At 43.2% G+C, this 17205-nt stretch overlaps 1 protein-coding gene across 1 annotated transcript; it reads left to right on the top strand.

Annotated features, from left to right (window-relative positions):
- The first annotated feature begins 1639 nt into the window (after nt 1-1639).
- IL22RA2 (interleukin 22 receptor subunit alpha 2) lies at nt 1640-16938 on the top strand. The gene is made up of 5 exons (XM_045843497.1): nt 1640-1917; nt 5381-5516; nt 7880-8058; nt 13899-14068; nt 15047-16938. The coding sequence occupies exons 1-5, from the start codon at nt 1857-1859 to the stop codon at nt 15194-15196; spliced, it is 696 nt and encodes a 231-aa protein (XP_045699453.1). The 5' UTR covers nt 1640-1856; the 3' UTR covers nt 15197-16938.
- The last annotated feature ends 267 nt before the right edge of the window (nt 16939-17205 follow it).

Raw genomic sequence — 17205 nt, 5'->3', positions numbered from 1 at the left:
CAGATTTCATTCTCTGCTTCCCTGCTTATTAAACCTTGAATTCAAATATTTTTTTCCTTGACTGGAATTTGGAGCAATTTGCTTCAAAACAAGAGCTATTGGTGTGGAAAATATGAAACATCAATAGTGCAAATACAGATTATCATCTCCCCTTTAATACCAATGCTGTTGTCCTGGCCAAGTGGCTCAGTTGGTTGGAGCGTCATCCTGTACACCAAAAGGTTGCAGGTTTGATTCCTGGTCAGGGCACATATAGGAGGCAGCCGATTGTTGTTTCTCTCTCCCATCAGTGTTTCTCTCTCTCTCTCTCTCTCTCTCTCTCTCTTCCTCCCTTCCTCTCTCTCTAAAATCAATTAAAAATATATATCCCCAAGTGAAGATTAAAAACTAACTAAATAACTAAGTATCAGCATTATTGCGAAGTCTGGATTTCAGAGGGTGTTATCAGCAAGTAAGTGAAGAATGATGTTGCTAAGGCTAGAAGGTAAGGAGCACCAAGAAGGTACAAAGGGAATGAACCTGAGATATGCTGCAGGTTTCTTCTTTGAAAACCTGAGTTACCTTATAAGCAATGGAAACTTCACTTGGAGAAGAGGGAAATGAGGAGTCTAGATTCAGAAGTCGGATACAGCATGAAGGCACTAGGAAACCCGGTGTTATCTTCATGTACTGCAATAGCTCTGTTTCCCCCTTTCGAGGTGGGTTTTGGGAAGGCAGGGGCAATGTCTCTGTTATTTCCTGCTGCAACCTTGCTGTTGAGAACAATGCCTAGCACACAATAGTGCAGCACATATGTGTTTAATTATTGAATGAATGAATGAATGAATGAGTCAGTACTGCTCAGCAGCCATCACTACTCTTTACTAAATAGACTGTTCTACCAAGAACTTGAGACTACACAAAAGGAAAAAGAAGACAGAATATATTTCCTCTTTTGAGCCTCTTTAAAAAATATCTTTGACTCTCTTGTGCTTTAGTGTACAGTTTTAGTGCCTGTAAAGATATGTGATAAATTTTGGGGGGTAAGAAAGAAGATATAATGAATCATGGGCAGAGAACAGATGACCTAGTTTGATCAGATTTCTAAGAAGATATGGAAAAGATCTAATACAGCTCAAAATGATTTCTCCACTTCATCCTTTTAAGGACTCATTTGGTTTGACATACTCAAAAGTTACTCAAAATATTTATCAGATTTGTGGGCACTGAGGGGTGGGAATTCAAAGGAAGAGGCATTGCTTGCATGGGGCTCAAGGCCACCATAGACTGGGAAGACCAATTTTGTGGCAGTGAGCCCTGAGGAGAGGCAGAGGGTGTGGAGGGTATGAGGTACACCCGGGACATTAGTCAGAGAGCTTCCAATAAGGGAGGACTCACTTCCTTTGAACAGATAGCTGTAACTGCCAAGCACTTGACTCAGAATCAGCGTATCAACAAAATTGGGGCTGGCACCTTTGCCTCTAGGGCTCAGATTCCAAGATTTCATGAGTTCCTCCATCCACTCACCTGTGAGCCCCTTGTGCAATCCCTGCCCTGCCCTGCCCTCCACCAATCCGCAGTGGGGTGTTTTTTTTGGCTTTTGTACAGTTCATGAATCCTTAATCCCTGCAAAGTCAAGCTTCCGCATCAAAGTGACTTATAGCAGATGTCCTTGGAAGCAACTGTTTTTCACTTTCATAATTTCCCAAATGATAATAAAATGTATTAACAAATGCAATTTCTGATTGCTCCAAGAAACCACTGTTAAACTCGCGTGAAGATGCTCCTCCGCACGAGGATTCTGACTTCCTTTTTTGTTCAGAGCTGTGCTCTCATTCGGGGGAAGGCTGGTGGCCAGACCAGCCCCACTCGCAACCATGACGCCTAAACACAGCCTTCTAGGCTTCCTCGTCAGTTTCTTCCTGACAGGTGTAGCAGGTAAGTGCTTCATTTCTTTTTAACTGCTCACAGTTTTGTCATCTGAGTGTGTTCAAGGGACTGTTCGAAATGGCACTGATGCTTTCCTGGGCTCTGTAAAAACTTCAGCTTTCTTCTGTCACAAAATGATGAGCACAGATGTAGAGTCAGTTTCTATCTGGAGCCTGAATAAACCCACGTGGGCTTATGGAGTGGCTGCTACCGAGGAGGCACTCCTAGTGGGCACAAAACACTTCATGAGGCCCAACGCGCACCCACCTCTGTCTCCTCGCCACTTCCTTTGCCTTCGGGGGACGTGGTAGCGTAGTGGGTACAAGCAGTCCTCTAAGTCAGACTGCCTGAGTCTGGATGTCAGCTCTGCCATTTACTCTTTAAAAAAACTTGGGCAACTGACTTACTATTACCCCTATGCCTCAAATTTCTCATCCGTGGAAGGGGAATCTTATGCATCCTGAGGATTAAATGAATTAATATATGCTAAGTACTTAGAGCTGTGCCTGGCACAGACTAGTAACAGTAAAAAACATATAAGAATTTGCTCTTGGTATTCATGGAGAACTCTTCAAGAGCAGAGACCATTTATCACCCCAACACACCTCTGAGCAAGGGCATCAGAAACCCTGGTTAACAGATGGGTACCTGTCAGTGTAAGTGCCTCAAGTAAGTTTCCTGAAACTGTGCAGTTGCCTAGTGATGGATAACATAAAAACAGTTCAAGCCTCCATCTCCCAGGATGGCATGGAGTTATGTGGAATATGCTTTTGGTCCTTGGTAGTACCGAGGACTGAATTAGCATATATGGCAGGAACCCGTATGCTGCTGAAATGATCCTGGCTCTGCAGCTTACCAGAACAGTAACCTTGGGCAAGATACGCAACTTCTTTCAGGCTCAGTTTCCCTATTGTAAAAACAAGAATAAAAATACCTGCCTTATTTGGTGTTGGTGGGAATGCAATAAATAAGAAGTAAAGCTTTAAGCATCATGCCTGATACATGTTTAATATTCATATATGTTCAGTGTTCAATGACTGCCAGCTGGGAGGAGGAGGGAAAGGAGGAGGAAGAATACCTCCAGCCTGTAGGTGTTTTGCTCTCCATTAGCTCCCCTCTCCTGAGGCTTTGTTCTTGGTTTTCTGTGGTGACAGGCGGGCTCCGGAGTTTGTTGCTGCTCAAGTTCCTTCCGCTCCTCAGGGCTTAGTTTTTAGTCCGTAAGAGGAAGATCACAATAGTACGTTTTTCACAGAAGAGCCACGCAGATTACAGGAGTTACTGTAAAAGCCCCCGAGTGTCCGGTACACAGTGTCTTGATGGTCATGATGAGAGAAGAAGTCCCTGGACAAGTGAGATAAGGGGCCCTGAGCCATGCCTCTTCAGAGCAGCGTCGAGTCTAGGCAAGGGCTTTGTGCGTGTGTGCCTGTCAGCTCCTAAAAACTTTTGGAATTTTTATGTACTAAATATGATTGGTTAGGTAGCAGTTTTGGTGAGTAAAATTAATGGTGGCAATGGACTCTTTCCAAGTACATGCCACCATTTGAGGTACTGAAGGAGGCCCAGAAAATAAATCCCCTCCTCAAATAACAGTATTACCACTATTCGGTTCATAGAAAAACACCTTAGGAAATAACAAATCTTTAGTGTTCAGAAATGAGGTCATGGGCTTAGGAGTGTTTGCTTCCACTTCAATGATATTTGAGCAAAGAGTTGAGGTATGTGGGTATTCCAGGAAAAGGGAAGGACTTTTGCAGAGACCCTCGGTGGAGACCACACCCACCGCCGTGGAGCAGGAAGAGAAAATGAGGTCGGGGAAAAACAGGGTATGTTCCTGACTCCTCCATCTGGCCCACTTCCTACCCCTTTTCAGAAACTTTGGGTCTGCCGAGGAGGTAAAGCTTTACCTCTGCACATCTTAGGTTTATGGCTGGGATTGTTTAACAAAAAGAAATATTAACAAGAGAAAAACAACTTATTAATGCATGCAGAGCACATCACAAAGGAGAAACCTAAATGAAGAGTAACTCCAAATGGTGGGTTAGAATGATATATATTAGGTGTCAGAACTTTAAATGTTAGATGTGAAATGTTAGAACATTTTTATCTTACATAGTATCTTCAGGGGAAAAAATACATTTGTAGAGACATGACAGGAGAAATGCAAACAGTTTTAGCCTTCCAAAAGTAGAAAACTCTGGAAAAGTTAAATATGGGACAGGAAGCTGGATAGTTTGCAGATTCCTCAGGTGCCATCTCCAGGTTGACAGGAATCTGTCTTCAGCAAAAGGAAACTTCATGTCCTGCCTTTCGGCAGAAAAGGGGGAAGGTTTAAAAAGGCTTTCCTGCCCTGGCTGGCATAGCTCAGTGGATTGAGCTCAGGCTGAGAACCAAAGTGTTGCAGGTTCAATTCCCAGTCAGGGTGCATGCCTGGGTTGCAGGCCATGACCCCCAGCAACCGCACATTGATGTTTCTCTCTCTCTCTCTCCCTCCCTTCTCTCTCTAAAAATAAATAAATAAAATCTTTTTTAAAAATCTAAAAAAAAAGGTTTTCCTGAATATGTTGCTTACTTGCCTTGAGCTCACAATAATTTTCATGGCAAAGATACATATTTGGGAGTGACATTCTGGTTTTCTCCCGATTCTAGAAGAACATTTTGTCAAAGGTCTCTTGCCTCCATGGGACTCAGTGCAGGTGAGCCTGGGCCACCCATGCCACATGACCCGAGGAGGCAAGAACAAGCCATGTCAGTGCACAGTTATCCCCCTTCCTGCCACGATTGCTGTTGAGACCCTTCTCAGGGACACTAGGCCCCACAGCAGGGCCTGGCAGTCTCCCTCGATAGCATCTACCAGTTTGGGCAACTGTGCTGGGCCGCCTGAAGCCGGGATGCAGGCAGGTGAGCACAGCCATTCAGGAGTAGGACAGCAAAACCGATGACCTGGAACACAGCGAGGTCGCTGGGAGCGGGGAGGACACTGAGGCAGGACCCAGAGGTTGAGCAAGAGCCTGAGAAAGGAGGAACCAAGTGCTGGCCTGAGGTTCTGGAGCCAGAAGTGATCCCAGGCGAAATTCTGCCCCAGAGCAGCAGAATACGGCGGCTCCCAGGCAGGCGTGCGGGCGGCCTCGGTGGGGTCTTTCATCTCAGTCATTACATTCTGTGGCCATCGGGGAAGGGACTAAAGACAGTATTTTCTCACTGCTATTTACCTCCTCCACCGTTTGGGAATGGGGTGGGAGGATGTATCACTTACATGTTTTTAGTCTGAAGCACAATTGTTCTGAAACTCCAGCGTGCATAAAATGATCACATTGAAGATTCAAAATGTTGATTTCTGGGCTCCACTTCCACCATCTGCAATGAAAGCGATGACTTTAGGAAATCTCGACTCAGGTATTACATTGAAAACTACTGCTAATAGCAATAGCACCCATATCAATTTTCGGTGCTTTTCCTTTTCTTATTATTTTAGACACCCATCCAGCCCACGAGTCTCTGAAGCCTCAGAGAGTACATTTTCAGTCCCGAAATTTTCGCAACGTTCTGCACTGGCAGCCTGGGAGGGCTGGCCCCGGCAACAGCAGTATCTACTTTGTGCAATATAAAATGTAAGTAATTTGAGTTTTCTCCAGCTGATGGACATGGCCACTGGGAGAACATGGTCTAGAATGCAATGGAGTTTTAGAATCTGAGCTTTTTTTTCAGTTTCAGAGAGATTGAGAAAAAGCAGAGGTAGGGACAGGATTGTCTTCTCTCCCCTGAAGGCTACCTGGTGACGCAAAACACGTGATGCCATGCAGCTTGTCGGGGACATACGTCAGCCCTTGAAAACCCAGCACCGAGCCCTAACATGCTGCGCCTTCGGCATCACAACAGAGTCTGCACGCGGTGGACTCTCAGCACGTGTTTGTCAAGGGAGCGTTAGAAACAACTTGCTTAGCACATAGTAGGCACTTAACTAAGTTGACATTATTGACACTTGAAAAAGAAGTTGTGGGACACCTGGAGGTCAGTGTGTAAGATACATTTTTATCTTAACAGTCATTTTTCTTAGAGTGGGTTTACTATTTAGGAAATCCATTTCAAAAATTAATGACTCCTGTAAGCTTGAGCACGAACTGGAACGTGCTGATGCGTGTTCCTCTCGTGTGGTCTCCCAGCCAGTTCAGGGGCATCGCTGCCAAAGCGTAGATACAATCCATGCCTCTCCTGAGCGGAGGCCTGGAAACAGGGGTTCCTGGTTTGCAAACGGCAGGTTTTACCACTCGTACATTTCCTGGGTTGGTTGGTTTGTTGTTGGTTTTTGAGGTTCTTCCTTCTCTTACATACTTTGCTGTGCTGGCTGGGCATGAGACAGGAGTTGTTATGGTGTCATTTTCAAGGTGTTTCATCAGGCATTCAGAAAATCAGATGCAGCTATGGGCCCAAATAACAATTTGTATTCCATAAATTGTCTCTCCATCATGATTTCATCGTGTCTCTCCAGCATGGAGTTAAGTCCAAGGTCAGATTTTTTCACTAACTAACTTCTCACTAACTGCAGAAGGGATATTCCTAGAAGTTTATCAGTCTTTAACTGCTGCTACTTTTCTTACATTTGGGTATAATTTACAAATCTTTACAGTAAATATTTCTCCATTCCAAGAACAGACTTGTGCATATTTGGAAATCCTTCCTGCATGCCGGAAGCTGGGATTGGTGCTCTTTTTGTCCTCCTTCCCCCGTAGGCAGTCTAAATAGCTCCAAAGTGGGCCTGCTGGTGGCCCAACATAAAACAGTGAGTTCTCATGATACTAATTAAGGTTAAAATTTAGGGCAACATGTAAGAATTGTATATTCACAATACTTTTTTTAAAGAGAACTCCCAAAGTTGAATAAAATTCAGACTGCCCGGATCTGTTCTTAGCTCTGTGGTATTTTCCAAAGCACAATGCGGATTTATGTTTTTGAAACCTTTCACTTTGGCCCTATCCAGTGCACGTGAGACTACGGTTACTGTCTGTCCTGTGTGGGACAGGACAAAAGGACAAAGTGTCACATTAAAAGAGAGGCCAGTCATCACAGCTGAATTCAGTAAAGACAATGTCTTATCAACACACAGCAATTAAAAATCATTAAATTGTGCTCAACCTGTGTTGTTGGTTCTGTTTTAATGTTACCTCCTGATATAAGAAAACTGCTGATACATCGTTTACAAAGTAAAGACATTAGCCTATTCCTCATTCTGTGGAACGTCATAGATTTCAAGCCCTCTAACAAGTATTTTGGAAGACTTTCTCCCAGCCTCTAATTCCTGCTCTGCTCTCACCATCATCTTGCTGCATTGTCTTTGATTTGTCACTGATAAGGAAGTAAACATTAATCTTCCCTTTTGCTGCTACCCTATCCCCGAGTCTCAGGATGAATCAATCTATCTGCCTCTGCCTCACTAACTTTTTTTTAACTTTCATGGTTACTCCTCCCTCTCTTCCAGCTCCTTATTACTAGACTCCTTATACAGCCCTAACTACAATCCCCACTTGATTTTCAATAAAGAAATTGACTGTATGTGTTGGCTAAGCATCACCTGAGATCAAACATAGTAGCAACTTCTCAGAATCAACCACATTACTCAAAAACAAGCTGATGAGAAGTGAAGAAAACCACAGAGTTGAAACCTCTGAAGCATTAAGGATGTGGAGAGCTAGTTTTCAAAAACAGAAGTTGGTCCATACAACAGAAGAAAAACTGCACTAAGTATACAAATATTTATAGAAGGTTTCAGGCTCAAGTTTATCTTTCAGCAAGAGATTCCTCTGGTTAACCTGAAGAAATCTTTTTAAGAATACTCTGGAGTAGCCATAAGCTTTCACAGTAGTACTGACATTGGAGGGTAATTTTCAACCAGTCCGAAAAACCAACAGACTGAAAAAACTGCAGACTCATTCAATGGAACAAAGAAACTCAGGTATTTCTCTTCTCCCTTCTATAGGTATGGACAGACACAATGGAAGAATAAAGAGAACTGTTGGGGTATTCAAGAATTCTTTTGCGACCTTACCAATGAAACCTCAGATGTCCAGGAGGCTTACTACGGGAGGGTGAGGACAGCCTTGGCTGGGATCCCCTCTGGCTGGACCATGACGCGGAGGTTCACTCCCTGGTGGGAAAGTGAGTTCCATGAGTTCCTTTGCATTTGCTTTTCTTGCCCTTGAATAGCCCTCATAGAGCGCGGCCAGCTGTGAGGCTCCGTGCTTTGTGGAGGTCCACGCCATCGTTTTACTGGATCTAATACTCAGAGCAATGCTACAAGATGGTGTTCACTCTCCCTATTTCCCAGGCCAGAAAATCAAGGCACAGAGGCTTCAGTAGTTGCCCGGGTCCAACAGCCTGTATAACCTCCATCAGGATTCAAGTTCCGCTGCATCTGACTGCAGAGCCGACACTGTATCCCTCTGCCAGATTGTTACCTCCTGGGTTAAAAGAAAAAAAAGAGTTTTAGACAGCAGAAAGGAGCTGTATGACCCTAAACCCCTCCTAAGAATGGAGGTTAAGTTCCTGAAAATAATCATTGGAAGAAGAATATCATAATCTAAGATGTAAATTAAAAAATAAATCATTACCAACAGACCTTATATAAAAGAGTAGACAAAAAGGAAAGAGGAAAGAGAAAAAAGAAAGTGTTTAATGTATATGTACACAGATACTCATAGCAAAACAGGAAAGAACATAAAGCGTTTATTATAGTCCTTGTAGCTGCCACCATCATGGAGCTTTTGTTAATATTTATAACTTCTCTCATTATTAAATCAACGTTCACTTTGTTTCCAGCCAGCACCTCAGCTCTTCAGTCTGGAGGAATTTGAATCTTTTTGGCCTTTCCTGTGTAAGCTTGACAGAATCTTACATTAATTTTTTGTCACAGGATACAGAGCTCTAAGAGGTGCCTCAGAGGACACCACACACACTTCTCTCTGTCCCCACTGTATCTATAGCAATTCTATTTCTCTCTCATAACCAGAACACATTGTCCTAGACAACACAGGGACCTCATTTTCTCCTTGTTGCTTAAATGCCTCCAAGAGCTTCAAACAGTTAGGAGGAAGCCTTACCTTCCAATTCTTTCAAACCTTTGCTGTTATAACCAAAAGGATTGAGGATCAGGTACATGGGAAACAACTACTTCATACGCCATTCACTATGGGAATTGCCCCTCCCACTCCCACATCCTGTATCTTAAACCAGTGAATTCTGTCTATGGAAGAAATAGCGCTATATATCATTGGTCACACAATTAGAACATACACCAATTCATAGATGGCTTCTCAAGGTGTTGTCTCCCAAACTGAGCTTTCCATTATCCACTTTACTCTTCTGTAAAGCCATGGGCTGCTGAGTGATGACATATATGGTAAGGCTTCACTTCTTCCACATTCGCTTAGTTCTTCTGTCATAAGTAATACATTGTGGGCCACCAGCCTCATGAGTAAGGTGTCCGTTGCATCCGTGGAGGGGGAGTGGTCAGGGAGATTGCTCATGAAAGCACTGAAGCAGGGAAGACAAATCTACAGTCAGAAAAGTACCTATTCCAGCATCACTTGTCCCTTCCCTGTTGAGATGAATCAAAAAATCTACCATATAAAAGGAACTATACACTAGACTTGGTTCATCTTACTGGGAAACTGGACACTCAGCCGTGTCAGTGAAGCCTTGGCAAGAGGAAGTTCGGACTGTTGAGTGTATATTTGGTCTCCATCCATTTCTCACCACCGCTTTGTTCCTGAATGTACCAAGCAAGTATATATAGGTCATTGGGAAACTAGGTCTGAATTGCCCCTGCCTAGATTTTTTAAAACAGCTTCTTAAAACAGCTTTATAGATATAATCACACCTTTATAATTACCCATACCATGTGGACAATTCAATTTTTAAGTATATTCACAGATACTTACAACCATCACCCACACTCAATTTTAGAACATTTTTATCACCTAAAAAGAAAACTCCAAACACATTGACGTCACCCTCCTATTCCTTTGCTTTTCCAGCCCTGCAGCCCTAAGCAACACCAGTCCACTTTCTGTCTCTGTAATATTCCCCTTTTTGACATTTCATATGAATGGAATCATATAATTTGTGGCCTTTGGTGACTGGCCTCTTTCATGTAGGATAATGTTTTCAAGGTTCATCTATGTTTCATCATGTTTTAGTACTTTGTTTCTTTCTGGGGATGAATAATATCCCAGTCTCTGGATATACCACATTTTGTGTACTCATTCCTCAGTTGTGGACATTTGAGTGGTTTCCACCTCTGGACTATTATGAATCGTGCTCCTCTAGACATCCGTGTACGAGTTTTTGTGCAGACATGTGCTTTTATGTCTTTGTGGTACATACCTTAGCAATGGGATTGCTGGGCCACGTGGTCATCTGTGTGTAATCATTGGAAGAACTGCTGGTCTGTTTTCCAAAGCGGCTGTGCCATTTTACATTCCCATGAGGTTCTGACTTACCCACATTCCCAGAAACACTTACCTGACTTTTCCATTACAAAACTTCAGGTAAGTGTTGCTGAGGATGTAGAGACATCAACACTCAAAAGCTCAAAAGCTCATGGGGCACTTTGCAAATGGGTAGCGCAACTCAATGTGGTGTGTGTTCATCCAAAAGTCATAGACGTCTAGAGGTCAAGCCCAGGGAAAGTTTCTCAGCACTAGGGGTGCAAAGTAAAGCCACTTGTCTTTTCCTAGAGAGGAAATGTCTAAACAAGCCCCAGAGGAAATCTAAATCCAACATTTTGCTCTTAAAGCCCCTGTAGTGCCTAGTACTTCAGGCACAGCAAAGGCAATCAGTGTCGTGTGATCAGTTTAGTGGACCAACCTGACATCCTGTGACAGGATCAATGACTCCGTACATTATCTGCGCCAGAGAGCCAGCCCGACTCTGAAAGTCATGTGAAGGGAACTGTTCTGGTACTTTCTAATTCTTGGACAAAGGAAGAGAAAAAATCATTCTCTCAAGCAGTAACTGTACATTAAAGACTGTGCTGGTGGGCTGCAGAACAGAGATGCTATAACGAATAGAAATCACACCACGGTCACCATCTGAGCACCTTTACAACGACCCCTTTTATTATTCAATCTTTTTTTTGGGGGGGGCGGGGTATAATTCCAATAAATGAGTTAAATGGGGAAGTGATGCATCTTACTGCCTCTGCATCATTCGAGGTGTTTGTGATGCACGAAACTCTGCAGTGTCCCCAGGGATACAACGGTACTTTTGATTTCCTATTTTGTTCAAAGGAAGAATTCCATTGGCTTCTATTTGACCTTTCATCTCATAGTAAGTTTCATGCCACAGCTCAGAAAACCAAAGTGGAAATCGATTCTGTTAGCCATATGCATCTATATCTCATTGAATTTGTTTTTATTACCTGACAGCTATAAAAACCTGCGGTGCATTCCAAATCCCCAAGGATTACTATCAGCTCAGAATCAGGATCCATTATTAGGCAAAGCAACTGTACTTACCTTTCTCCATTTTGCAATTACCCCCATGGAAAGATGAAAGAAGATTTATCTTAAAACTTGCAGCATTATTACCTCACTTGCCTTCCAGATCTCACCCTAATGATCTTGTTACAGAACAAAGGGGCCAAAGTGGGGTCGATATACTATTACCGAAAGGAACCCCCCTGGTTCGTTATGTCCGCCACCTTATAGGAAAGACATCTCTCAATGCCACAGATTTGTGAAAAGGAAAGAAAATGTTTATCTAATGCTATACAGACTTAAAGTAGTGACCTAATGTCTTCATCAAAATCCCAAAGTCCCTTAAAACACCCACAAACACACACACAGTCCTTCCTTCCCCCGCTTTGCCCAGTCTGGGGTACCGTATCTCAGGAAAAGAAATAGAAGTCCGTGACTCAGGCAGCCCCTGGTTCTTTCCAGTAATCCATCTCGGCTGGTAGGCCTCCCTCGGTTCCCAGCACCATCAGCTGTGTCTCCAGTATCTCTGCTAAAGCTGAGTAGTGGTTCCCCCTACTAAAGCTATGGGAGTCCCCACTCTGGCAAAGCCACGTGGTTCTCCCCTCCATTGCCACAGCTGCATGGTTCTCTCACCACAATGGCTGCGAGGAGGGGCGTCACCACTCTGCCACAGCGAGTGGTGGTTGTCTCTTCACAATGGCCAAGGGAGTCCCCACTCTGACAAAGCCACGTGGTCCTACCTCCAATGGCTGCCATGTCTGGGTTTAAATCCCCACACCAATCTTCCTCTATAGCTCCTCCCACAATCAGATACACTTGCCAGCACTCCCATATCCTTCCAGCTTCACTGGGCTGCCATAGTGGGTGTGGGCAGGATTGGCCCCATGTCATGGAATCAATCATCTCCAAGCTCCCACGCAGGCACTGTAACTGGGGGACCTACCCCCCAGTTACATCTTGGTGGAGAAGTTACTTCCATCCCCCTGGCTCAGAGCAGGGCCACAGCTATTTAACATATCTAAGCAACCAGTTAAAGGTTATAGATATGTTAAATGTCCAGGCCAGAGGTTAGCTGCAAAACTGTTGCTATGCAAAACAGCTCTCAATGACCCTGCTCCATATGTCCCTTCCCCCAGCTCACACCTGTGGGGGAAGGGGTGAGGACATCCTAATATTTCCTGGACACCTTGAGTTCTGGACCCCATTCCAAATCCCTATTTGGGGCCCCCTCTTGGCTGCACTCTGTGACAATCTAACTGGTACGATGCCCGTTTTCTCTTCCTTCAACCAGCAGGGGAGCAGAATGAGAATTAAGCCAACCAATCCTTGGTACCCAGCACATTGTTTCTTGGGATAACTTGAAATTTGAGCTCAAACCACTGCACCCATGATTCTCTTGACGAGGGAAAGGAGATTGTGTGACTAAGCTGGTATACTCCAGTGAGGGGAATTTTTCAGGGTAGTGTGCTTATTGATTTCAAGCCTAGAAAGGGGGTCCAGTTGAAATTTATCCATCAAACAAAGCCTTCTTAATTATGACCCATTAGGATATTTGGTAACATTAGCCAAAGAGATTGGCTGAGATGAGGTGAAGCTGTGGCTCAGTTATATTTAAATTGAGATAGTGTGGAGTTAAGAATGGTTTGTATTAATTCTAGGCCCTATTAAGAAAAAAAAATTAAAAAGCTTTATGCCAGGACCTTATAGGTAGAAGGATAAGAAAACCAGTGTATAAAAATAAAACAGTGAAAATCTGAGCGACTTTGGCTGAAACAACAGTGAGAGCCCCTCCTGCTCTGCCATCTCCTCACCCTCCAACTTGGCCTTCTCCCGCCACAGACCCTGAGGCTTTCTGAGGACACGTTTTAGAAAACGCAGTTCTAGGATGTTAGGACAGCATGTTCCTAGAGTCTGCGGAATGGGCCTAAGGAGCCAACTGGATGTACTGACCTACCTGGGAACTATTTCTGAGTAGTGGGCATCATTTTAGGTTACCAGGTTCTGGTTCCTGGTATCTATCTAGAGACAAAGCAATATTTTTTTTAAAAAGTTGCTTAAGTTAAAAGCAGCATTTGAGGTTTCAGACACCTAGGGGAAATGTTTATACAGATCCAGGACTACTAGAGACACAAATTTGTGGGTCATTTGCATATAGTACAATAAGCACTAATAGAATTGTCTAGGAAGAGAATATTGTCTGGGAGGGAATGTTGAGTAGTAAGAGCAGGTATTAAGGGAATCCTGACAAAAGATGCCTTAGTTGGGGAGGCAGATCTTAAAAGGAGACTGGGAAGAAATAAGTGTACTTTTACAGCTAAAACAGAATCTCTTAGTCTTTGTAAATAAAGAAGTATCTTCAGAGAAACTTCTCAGATGTTCATATGGTAGGTGCCAGCAGTATCTCTTCAAAATTATTTTTGCCAGATCTCTGAATTTAATATTTGTTGTTATGCAAAATGTATCCATGTGAACATTACATTTTTAGAATGATTTGTCAACATTGCCTATTCTTTTCTCCAGCAAAAATAGATCCTCCAGTCATGAATGTAACCCAAGTTAATGGATCCTTGTCTGTGATTCTCCGTTCCCCAAACACACCGTACAGAAACCAAAAGGGGCGAAATGTACCAATGGAAACTTACTATGAGCTGGTATACCGAGTCTTCATAATCAGCAATTCACTAAAAAAGGTAAGTTCAGATGAATAGATAAGCCTGGCGTTTTGTTTTCTTTTGTTCATTTGACTAACATTTTAACCATAAAATGTCTTCTCTCTTGCTACTGTATCCCTTCTTACTGTTTTTCTTGTATATTTTCTAGTTCCTTCTCACTCACCCTCATTGATAAGGAATTTGTGCTCCATGATACCTTCTTGGGGTGTGTGTGTGTGTGTCTCTGCGCTTTTTCAGTCGCGCGCCTTGCTTCCACCCGATCTTCCACACATGTCCAAAGATTGGCATCAGCAACGTTCCATCCCATTTCACTGCCACAAATATTCATTTGTATGGACTTTCCACACTTTATTTTAAAGTGGCTTTCAGGTCAGAGAGTTTTGTATTTGTGCCCATTTTGCTATGATATTTTAATTCATTGTCTGTGTCTTTATCTTGATTTGGTGGTTAATTCAATATTCCTTTTTGGGTGGCCATCTAAGACAGGGATCCTTAAGTTCTGAGGAACAGAACCCCAATCAATCTGATTCAAATAGAAAATAGGTAGGTGGATGGGGGGAGTTTAATCAGGAAATGACGAGCAATCTTATGGACAGCCAGAAGCACCAAGTACAGAGCTGCCAGGCTCTGCAGGGTCTGGGAAGGCAAAATGGAGAAGCGGGCTGTAGAGGAGAACCCCAGTCTGCCTCTCTGTGGTCACATGTTGCATGTCTACAGCTGACTCCAAATCTACGCAATTCTCCTCACCGCACAGTTCAAACTCTGGAAAAAGAGCCTGGCCCCTGGGTCAGGCAATCAGCAGCCCTCACGTAGTACCCACACAGCCACTTGACCTCTGTTTACCCAGGACTCTGGAGAAGGAGGGTGTGTCTGGGAAGAAATCCTGCAGCCCACCTGCTACTGTGACCAGGAACAAGTTGTTGATTGCATCAAAAGTAGAGCAAATCAGTGACTTACTGAAAACTGTTTATCGTCTCTTATTTTCTCTGTATCTAGGAGCGAAAGGTCTATGAGGGAACTCACAGAACTGTTGACATTGAAGCTCTGACACCTCACACTGGTTACTGTGTAGTAGCTGAAATATATCGGCCGATGCTAGACAGAAGAAGCCAGAGAAGTGAAGAGCGATGTGTGGAGATCCCTTGAAGGGGTGTGGTGTGCTCTGCAACATGGAAATCAGAAGCTCTCTGAACATGGGTTGGCTCATGTTTGCAGGGGCTCATTGACAACTGTTTTCATATCTTCTTAAAGCCATGTTATACTTTTGGGACTTCTTTGTTTATCCATTCTTTCTTCTTTTATATTTCATTTGTAAACTAAATGTAAGCAATGTGCCCCCCCAAAACACATTAGAATTTAAAGAAGAGGCAGAGAATAAAGGGTCTATGAAATACAGAGCTTTACTTCTGAATGTAGCATCCCTACCAAGAATCTCCATTCTTCTAATTGAAGAACCATGAAATAGTAGGCATTTAACAAACTGTTGTTGAATTAAGTTTTGACAAATGCCATGATAGGCAAGCAATCCTGAAGCATTCTTCTTCACTCTCTATTGAGACAATTTGACATAGATGTACCAACTTTTATATGAATGAAATTTTTACATAAATGAATTATTTTCCCATATATTTCTATATTATATGAATATAGTTTTTCATGCAATTATTTTTTATTATAAATTATTTCTACTTGATGAACAATTTTTTATCTATGTAAATAAGAATAGTATTTGAAAAAATACCTCATGGTGTCTGGATTAATATCCAGATAAAGATGATCCACAATAGCATCCAAATACTGATGTCTATTCAATTCTATTTCCCCTGTTTAGCACACACCCACATTAAGGTTTTCATTTCTGTTTTTGTTTTGTTTTTTAATATCACCTTAGAAGAATTTAACCTTATTCTCAAAAGCAGGCATAGTATTTTTCAGCAACAAAGTAAGAAAGGAACCTTAACTCTGATACACACCACACTTACTGTTCTACCCTCCCTACGGAGAGTCTCTGGCTGGTTGCATGTTCGTAATTTCCATGTACAAGTCTCTTATGAATGACACTTTGACTGGGGACGGGGGTGGGGAGGGGGTGTGGTGCGTGGGATGGCTGAGAACCAGGCAGGGATGTTGGCTTGCAGCGGAAAGCACACAGGGGGTGACAGGTGACCTGGGAGACAGCCTGGTGCTGGCAGAGATTATAGGTCTGGTTAACACTCCCCAATGACATTCTAGCTGCTCCACTGGCCACTCCACCCCCCAGGAAATGCGTGCGGCCTGAAGCCTAGTGTACACATTCTAGATTCAGTCTTACATACCCATGTAAGGTTGTCTTTCTTGTGACAGGTTAGAGAACATTTGTACAATTTCTCATGGAAATTGCCCCAAAATGTGGTAAAAATATAGTAAGTACTTCTGGGTATATATAGTTAAACGGAATAATAAATGGATTAAAAATTATTCAGAAATGCATGGAGGGAGAGAGGGAGAGATACAACAAGATCTGGAGAATTAGTTTTATTGCTTTCCCCTGTGGTCAGAAAAAAGTGAATCTGAGCATAGAACGAGAGACGGAAAGTTACTTTAACCTGAGCTGTTGAATTACGCGTGAGGAGTAAGGACTGCGTGGGGCCGGCAGCATTCATGTTTCTGAAATTCAACAGTCCTGAAGCCCGATCTGAAAACCAGCTGTGGTGGCCTCGCGAAAGCCATTGAGCAGCAGCAAGTCTGGGTTTTGTCTGTTCTGCTTTGTGTTCGCTCTCACGCCGAGGCGGGGGCCCTCGGGCACGCTTAGGCAGGAGTGAAATGCTTTGTGAAGAATAACAACTGTCACAATCTTCCTTGTGTTAGGAATAGACTGTCATCCTATTTTAATAAATCCTTTAATTTTTGCTTTGCACTTTGAAATATTTGTTATTTGGGTTATTTAAAAGAAGGGTAAACTGTATAAAGTCTCTGTTACCGTGGGGGTCAGAATCGACAAGCCCCGGCCTCCGCTCATCTCCCTCTCTGCCACCCCCACCCCCGCCCACCTGTGCAGGCAGGTGAGGTGCAGGTTGTGCAGAACTAAGAGAAAAACCCCTGCAACCGATCTCCTCAGAACAGGCGTAGTCCAAGGACAGGGACCGTGATTCCAATGCCCCAAAGATACAGATTTC

The sequence above is a fragment of the Phyllostomus hastatus genome, unplaced genomic scaffold (assembly GCF_019186645.2).
Source record: "Phyllostomus hastatus isolate PE091 unplaced genomic scaffold, TTU_PhHast_1.1 phas_contig_40, whole genome shotgun sequence".
Taxonomy (NCBI): domain Eukaryota; kingdom Metazoa; phylum Chordata; class Mammalia; order Chiroptera; family Phyllostomidae; genus Phyllostomus; species Phyllostomus hastatus.
This window is presented reverse-complemented; position numbering and strand designations above follow the sequence as displayed.

Coding starts and splice junctions, on each gene's coding strand:
- IL22RA2 (XM_045843497.1), top strand. CDS start 1,857: ATGACGCCTAAACACAGCCTTCTAGGCTTCCTCGTCAGTTTCTTCCTG. Junction 5,517..7,879: donor TACTTTGTGCAATATAAAAT/GTAAGTAATTTG, acceptor TCCCTTCTATAG/GTATGGACAGACACAATGGA. Junction 8,059..13,898: donor GTTCACTCCCTGGTGGGAAA/GTGAGTTCCATG, acceptor TCTTTTCTCCAG/CAAAAATAGATCCTCCAGTC.